The sequence below is a fragment of the Wasmannia auropunctata genome, unplaced genomic scaffold (assembly GCF_000956235.1).
Source record: "Wasmannia auropunctata unplaced genomic scaffold, wasmannia.A_1.0 LD336085.1, whole genome shotgun sequence".
Taxonomy (NCBI): Eukaryota; Metazoa; Arthropoda; class Insecta; order Hymenoptera; family Formicidae; genus Wasmannia; species Wasmannia auropunctata.
This window is the reverse complement of record NW_012026805.1, coordinates 2398754-2407293: the sequence shown is the minus strand read 5'-3', so window position 1 is coordinate 2407293 and position 8540 is coordinate 2398754. Positions and strand designations below refer to the sequence as shown.

Below are 8540 nucleotides of genomic sequence, written 5' to 3'. Positions count from 1 at the left end.
CGTGTGCTCTTCCGATCTTTTTACTAGAGTTACAGTGATCTATATGGATGGGGTCCCCGGGACCCCAGTGTGTATACGACGTCATAAAAAAAACAATGTGTATACCTAGGGTTAATATCATTTGAGGGTTGACTTGTTCGAGAATTTTTATTGTAGCTAATTTGGGAGACGGTTTAAGGAAACGGAAATATCCATTTACATTAATTGTACTGGAAACATTTATTGCATAACTGTTTACATATATACGATAAATATATTATAGTTTTCAGTAATTATGCGCTAAGTCATTCTCTTTGATCGAACGTGTTGTTAAACTGGAACGAAGCGTAGCTAGCGAAACTTCGTATTTTAGGCGAGCAAGTTGCGCAATTAAAAAAAAATTACGTGGCCTTTTTTACTTGAATTTTTTTAAAAATAGTTCCAACAAAGTTAAAGCGAAACAAATCGAATAACAAATACGGAATAACTGGAATCGACGATCATTTGTTAACACTCGTTTCTTCTCTCCTGCTTTGCCTCTGTAACATTTAGAAAGTGATAATATTTTTGCGATTTATGTATAATACATAATCTGTATAATAATTTAATTAACTTTCATTATACATTCTTATTATAGCTTCGACTAAGTCTTCGTTAATCCCTCAATGCCAAATATAAAAATGAATATAGGTATATATACACTGTCCAAAGTACTCAGCTAAAAGTTTGAGATCATTGATTGAAAATACCTACTATATGAAATATGAAGTAAAATCAAATTTATGCATTATAATTTAACATATTTTTATTATTTTAGTTATTGTTATAACGAAATAAAAAAATAATATAAAATATTTAAAAGTTTTACAGAAAATATTTTTTATATATTTTTTTAGTGTTTTTAAAAGAAAAACCTCATATTAGATATTTTTGCTAAAGCAGCCATCTTTACATTTAATTATTTTTTTCTCTAATGTAGGTAATATTTAACAAGTTTATTTATTTCTTTGGTAATAAACTCTTCTGCGCATCTTCTAAAATACTTCACAGTCCAATTTTAGAAAAAAGGCTTTATGACTCCAACGACTTGCCGTACTCCATTTTTTGAAAATTGATAATGAAAACTATGTCACAACTGTGCTAAATATAATATCTATTTTGTTTTAAATAAAAAAAAATGTTGAGTAAGGCATGAATTAAACTTTTAAGTAGGGTTTTTAAAAATATTCTTAAATTTTATACGTGGTCTCAAACTTTTGGTCGACAGTGTATACATATAGCGTCGATGTATCTATGTAGCAAATATTGCTAATGTAGTAATTACCGTTAATATTTTTCTTATAGGTTTTTGTTTTTTTAACATCTATAACTATAATATCAATAGTCAATCTGAATATAATTTACTTGATAAACAAATGTCACGATTGGAAAGATGTCACGTAAAATAAAAGAAAGGGACAGTCCGTGTGATTTTCTTCGTCGTGAAAAGGAACCTTTCTTTTGGTCTCTATCGGATCAAATATCTGTATTAATGTCGTACAATATTCACATACGAACCAAAGTCTACACATATTACCATATATACATATTATTGCATGTTTGTATGCGTGTCTTTTGTTTTATGTGTCTGCGCGAGCGGTGTGCCGAATGAACATGTAGAGAAAATGTGCACGCAAGCGCGTGACCATGCTTGCCGCTGTATGCTCGCTCTATAAATAAATAGGCAACGGACATCTTTAGCGAGAGCTCACACAGCTTCGCTCATATGCGCGCACGTGTTAATTTTCTTTCACTGCGACTGAAATTATTTGAATATTTTTGCACTTGTAAAAACTTTCGTCGTGTGCTACTACAATTGATTTTTAAATATCGAAGTGACATTCCCATGTTGCGTTTCAAAAGAAACATACAGTTGAAACAGACAGTTATTGATATTTCAAGTAAAAGTCGGATTTTGTGCATAGATCTCTATTCGTTTAAGAAATAAAGCGATCGATGGTTCACAATTTTTAATAGTTTGCGATCTAAATATGATGATTTTGTTTTCTTGCGATAGACAACTTTAACGAGACTGCAAAAATTTCTCGTATTGTTGTATTTTAAACGTATATTTAACAAAAATAAAATGTATACTTTCATTAATGCTTCCAAATCGATTTGGAACTACGTTATTAAATTTACGTGTGATTTTTAAGTATAATTTTTATATTATGTCATATATTGGAAGAGAGTACAAATGTATATTCTCCGAATATACACAATGCAATTAAATCTCTAGTTTCTTTTTATACTTTTTACTCTTTTCTTTTTCTTTGGTTTATCTTTTAGAACATTCACGATAAAACTTGTTTCTATCAGTACAGCTCTTTACCCTTCTCTCGATCCTCAAGAAATCGCTGTACATTCTGGACCCTCGAGTATTTTGGTGATACGTTGCGTAATGAGATTTGCGTAAAACGCCGTGCAACAGTGGAAACGTTACACGCTTTTCGCCAGAAGAAAAGTTTTATGTAATTTTCTTTATATGAATATTTCAATGTTGTAAGATCGTAGAGTTCGATAGTGATAAACTTGAATTCTGAAAGAAAAAGAATAGAAAAAAGCTATTGATTATCATAAATAAATTAACTTTTATTAATTAAGCACGTTTTTCTGTTATAGAGGTATTGAACGGCATCTGCAACGCTAGCAAGGAGGAGGACAGGCGTCGAAAAGGTAATCCAATACATAATTTCGCAGTTTATATTTGCGTATATCATATCTATTTTGCTCGTCTCAAGAGAAGCATTTACACACAGTTCGATTAATCGTTTCCTATAAAATTTTTACGCATTTCCGGTACATATTCAAACTAGTATATATACTGGGGCTTAGCGACTATAACAGTGAGCGGATATTAAATATTGTTCGCTGGGTTTTGTTCCCAGGTACAGGATACCATGAACTATATAATGGTGTCGTCTGCAATGATACGATCCTTGCAACAGGTGTCTTCAGCTCCAAAGAGCTTTGGATGCTTTCAAAAGGTACGACGTGCTATATTTCTCATAGGTTCGAATTCGGGTTCTTCTGTTAATCGCACGCAATTTGACTTTAGCAGCCTCACACGGCTTACACGCGTTTGTACGTTCGATAAATTCTACATTTTGGATCGATTTATATTTTCTCAAGACATTTTATATACACGACGATTCCTCTGTGGATGCTTTCGAAAGGTGACGAACGTCTCAATGCGAAAGACCTTTTGAAAGCATCCTAATAATTATGTTGATACTTTTTCGCTTGAGAAAAAAATGCATATTTCTATAAGAAAGATACGATATAATATCTGATGGTAAGTCCACAATGAAAAGCTTTGAATGTTACGACGGGTCGTTACCCCTTTGGAAAGGTTACACGCGAGCTCTCGGTGTGGATTCATCATTGGCAATCTCAATAATAACAAACGGTTCTGAATGGCAATACGCCATTCGTTGGAAATCGGGGATGGTTCAAACGAAAACTATCGCATTCCTTTCGAATAACTCTCGATCGAATTTTATATCCAATAGCTTCTTTTAGGTGCGAGCGTGGTAGATATAATTTTCTCAATTATACATACATATATAATGATTATGTCTTTATTTCGTTTACTTTAATGTAGAATTTTTGTTGTGCATTTATTACGTACATTACGTTGTATAGTTTGATAGCTAAAAGAGAATTGCGACCCATTTAATTGCTTTTGTAAATATTCTTGGTCCATTTCTTTTTACGCTTATTATTTGATTTTTCTCTTTCTTTTCTTCCTTCTTCCTTTCTCTCTCTCTCTCTCTCTCTCTCTCTCTCTCTCTCTCGTTTTCCTGTTTTTTGCACGGAAGTACCATTTTCGTGATCGTGCTCGCAGAGTGCAAGGAAAACGAATGATACACGTATGAACGTCCTAGGAACCGTAGCTGCTAATGTATGTCTGGTTTCAGCGTCCATACTGCATGACCTCAGCGACATGCAGCCTCAAATAAACGCGATCAAAATAGAGCACCCGCCGTACTACTGCAGCAGCTACACCCCACCATCCGCAGCCACGACCGCGGATCACGTTCAGCCGGCGGCTAGCTTCAGTGAGTTTCAAAATCTGCCTTTGCCCTTATTTTTAGTAGACAGAGTCGGGGTCGAGCGGTAGCCGCGCGGCGTAACACGTTTTCGTCCGCATCCGAGGCTCGCTAAACTAGTTCACGTCGTATAAGCAGAAAGAACTCGGGACGGGAGGAAGGGAGGGACACGGAAATTATTTGTTCGCACATAGATGTTCTTTGTGTCAATTCTGTCAATTGAAACGGTGGGAATCTTGTTTTATCTATTCTTAACTGTCTTTTTTGTCGCAAATGTTTAAATCAAAAGCTGTATATTGCGATAATTCTCTTATTATTATGATAATTATTAATTTTTTTCCGATTATTTCGCCTTTAAAGATATTGTTTTGCTTCCATATTTCTTTTTCAATATATAGATGTATGCATTCCTGATATAAATGTCAGAGTGTAGGCAAAGACGAAAGAAAAGAAAGATGAAATTCGTGCGTGTTCTAAATCATTTTTGTATCATAATCGATTATACTAGTCAACAAAAAATAATTTGTTTTGAACATAAAAACAACGGTAATTATTTATAGTTTTAGCGTACTTATTACGATTTCGTTTAGCAAATTATGTTATACTATTATGTCGCAATTTTGAGAATGGAGAAGAGTCCATAAAGCTAATTTTCTTTATGAAAAGTTCTTAAATTAAAACTTTGAACGTTGTATTTTAAAATAAAAATATTGATTTTTTTTTTCATTGCAGGCATCATCGAATCTCTAGCTTACTGTGTTTTAGGGGTATAATCATACGTATATAAGATAACATAAGATTGCATTTAGGTTCACAACAAATGATAATTATTCTTTTACACTTATTAAATATTTTGAGTTGACATTTTTATTATACATACAATTTTTATTACAATGATTTGCTGTGAGTTAAATATAATCCTATGACATCCTTATGTACGTAGGCTTACTCTCTAAAACAAAACGCTGTAAAGGTTTGATGACACCAGAAGTGAAAAAAAGATACTTTTATTTTAAAGTATAATGTTCAAACTTTAATTTTAATTCTTTTTGACGTGTCTAGCACATAGGACAAGTTATAAAAGATGTAAATGTATTTAAAGATGTAAATGTTTTAAAACATTGTTTTGGCAATTTTAATCACGTTTTCTTAAAAACTTGACGTAAAGAAAATAAAATATTTTTGTTTGCGTATTCCGATTCAGCGCGTCAAAGACCAAGAAATTACTCTTCTTTTCCAGACCGCTAATTTTTGCATCTCTTTGTTATGATTTAATGTATGATTAATATGCAAGGTCTATTGCAATTTATATCAAAATATTGCAATTTGTATAGCCTATTAAAGATTTACTAAATATTTTTTAATTGTATTATTCAAACTTAAGAATTCAGATCACTAATTTGATGTCAAAATTAATAAATTCAATTTACATTATATGAAGAAATTCTATACACGAATAATTCCGAAAATTCGAACATTTTTAAATTTTATCATCCGCTATATTGATTCTATCATTTTAAATTTATTAACTTTAACATCAAATTAAAACTCACAAGGAAAGGGATTCAAATGTTCTCCTTCAATTTTGATGAGCTTTGAATATGTTGTTTTTTAGATAAAAATAAGAAACACGATTTTTGTATACGTAACTTTTATGTACTTTTAAAGTAAAACATCCTTTAAGAAAAAAATTTTTTCTTTCGAAGCGAATATTGTCGAAACTATAAGAAAGAGAAAAAATGTATCAAAACAAAAATGGCTTAAAAGAGTATTTTATAATCATAATAAAAAATTTTTTAATTATATTTTTTATATCTTCACTTAATTATGTTTTCAAAATTTCAATTTTTTGATTATAATTATAAAATACTCGTTAAATCATTAAATTTTTGCTCTGATAAATTTTTTTTATCTTTTATCTTTTTATCTTTTTGCAACGATATTCACTTTAAAAGAAAAAAATTTCCTAAAGGATAGATTTTACCTTTTAAAAGGGTGTAAGGGAGTGTGAAAAAATATATATTTCTTATTAATCTCTGGAAACCAGTATATTCAAAGCTTATTAAAATTGGAAGAGAACACTTGAGTTCTTTCCCTTGTCAAGCAATTTTCAAGATCTCTTGAATTTAAATATTAAAAAAATATATTTGTTAATATGTCTTAATGTAAATTATATTTTTGAAACAATGTATCTTACACATATTAATTATAAATATTTTTTAAGGGAATTCTAATAACATAATTAATTTTGATTACAATAAAACTTTTTTTAATGTATCACATATCATGGATATAATATGCTAAAATATATACTAAAATAGTTCTTTTTTGTAACTTCAAGTACGAATTTCTTAAATTTGTGACGTGTCGATTGTAGTAAATATTTAGTGTCTGATAAAGATACACAGGAAAAGATTATCTTCATTTTTATGTATTTTTTTTTAATGTGTTGTACAATCGTTTATCAATATTTTTCATTTTACGCATAGATCATTTTTTCAGTCTTGTAAAGTGATAAAAAAGAAAGATATAATGAAATGAATAAGTCTATGAAAATATGTTTCAAGCGTATATGTTTAAGCTAGTTTGAACTTACTTACTTGTGTAATTGAATAGATTTACTTTTTTCGGCTATATAAAACGACAATATAAAGCTATATAAAGCAAACGATGTTTGAAATGTTAGATGGAAACGAGAGCAAGAATTGAAAAGTAATGACAATAGAGAGAATAATAGAAAAGGATCATTAAAGGAACATTTAAATTTAAAGATATACATATAAGAATGGTATAAAGAATAAATCTCGTTACAAGAAGTAAGTTAATTTTACCCAACAAAATAAACAAATCTACAGTTGAAGTTCGGTGCCAATCACTAAATAGATAGACAAAATTACTAATAAAATTACTAAATAGACAGTTGAAATAAAATGACTACTTTATCAAGTATGATATACGCACAGAAAAATTTTAGCGATAAGCATATCTGGATCGTTGCCAACTACATTTTCGTGATATTTTTCTCTTTTTATTTTCTTTTCCGTATTCCTCTTTATATTAACGATAGTGTGTGGAGTATGCAATCGATCATATATTATTCATAACTTAATAACGATGTAAGTAATAAGTTATTAATAATGATTGCTTCTATGATCGTAAAATACTATAAAAATGTATTGATTTAAAAGATCTGTACAGCGTATCGTTGCAGTTGCATTTGAAAAAAACAATGCAGTCTTACCTAACCAATGAACTTATATTGGAGGGACCTTGATATGATGGACTGTGCAAGAGACAGCGATGTGAATTGGGAATGTCTGTCTTACTTTAATATCTATATGTTGAAGCGAGACAGACGTTCCCAACTTGCATAGCTCTTACTTTTTTCGTAGTCGACTCTCATACCACAGTGAGTCAGGGAACTCGAAAAAGTGATTAAAATTCAATATTTCGTTGGATTATTCTGAAACTTGGTATTTAAAAGTTTTCGATGTCGCTGATAACAAATCTGATAACAAAAATTCAATATATTAAAAATAACTCATTTGCGGGCCAGATACTCCACGCACACGTGATCATGTCCAAATATCTGAGCCCTATATAAGTTCCTTTATGAGATAAAAAAAAAGGAATAATGGAATTTAAAGAATTCTTTTCTCGATTGAAAAACACAGCTCAAATGATAAAATCAGTACGTACACGCGTACAATCATGAAAGCATAGTTAATCCGAGCGATTGGCACTTAATTGCGTTTACGCGTGGAAAATTACAGTATTCGCAAAATATCGCATAATAGGTTCAAAGTAGACATTATAATGAAGATTCCTGACATTTTCAATTTTTTATTAAAAGATGCGAGTTTCGGAGAGTTGGAAAACGGCGACTTGTACAAAATCGAAAAAAAAAAAAAAATGGTGTCACAATACCAACCTCAAGTTAATTCCTTCGTATCGTTGTTACTTTCTTCAATTGAAATACTAGTAATATTGATATTATATGGAAGAACAATTTCACAAATTATAAGCTCAATTTTTTAACAATTATAATTATGTTAGGACTCGAATAAAATTTCTATTTTCATTATTATGTTCCTATAAGAACATATCTACCCACTTGCAAAAAAATTTCTCCATAGCTGCTTTAACTCATCTATTGTAAGATACCGTGATAATGAAAATGTGAATTTACATATTGGTCACTTTTTTGTCACTTTTTCGAGTTCCCTGGCTTACTGTGCATACGGAAAATTTTCTTCAGTATGTATATGTAGAGCTCATTGATTTTAAAGCGATGCTGAAAGGTCGGAATTACCGACACATTGCAATTGAGTAAATTTCTCCGAATTGACTGAATGGAATTGAAAATTCTTTCACAGGATTGAAATAGACATAAAATTGTGATGTGAACGGACGAATTTGTAATAAAATCGGAAAAAATTGAAAAATTACAGATCGGAAGAGCACACGTCT

General features: G+C 30.5%; 1 protein-coding gene across 39 annotated transcripts in view; it reads left to right on the top strand.

Annotated features, from left to right (window-relative positions):
* The window catches only part of LOC105448494 (nuclear factor 1 X-type), a 108526-nt gene that overhangs the window by 16570 nt on the left and 83416 nt on the right, over positions 1-8540 (top strand). For 37 of the 39 annotated variants that reach the window (XM_011687126.1, XM_011687088.1, XM_011687087.1 and 34 more), the window contains 3 exons: positions 2641-2694; positions 2907-3005; positions 3939-4079. In XM_011687126.1, coding sequence (XP_011685428.1) covers positions 2641-2694; positions 2907-3005; positions 3939-4079 — 294 coding nt within the window. The remainder of the gene's footprint in view (positions 1-2640; positions 2695-2906; positions 3006-3938; positions 4080-8540) is intronic. The other 2 variants (XM_011687089.1, XM_011687125.1) reach the window with 2 other exon arrangements.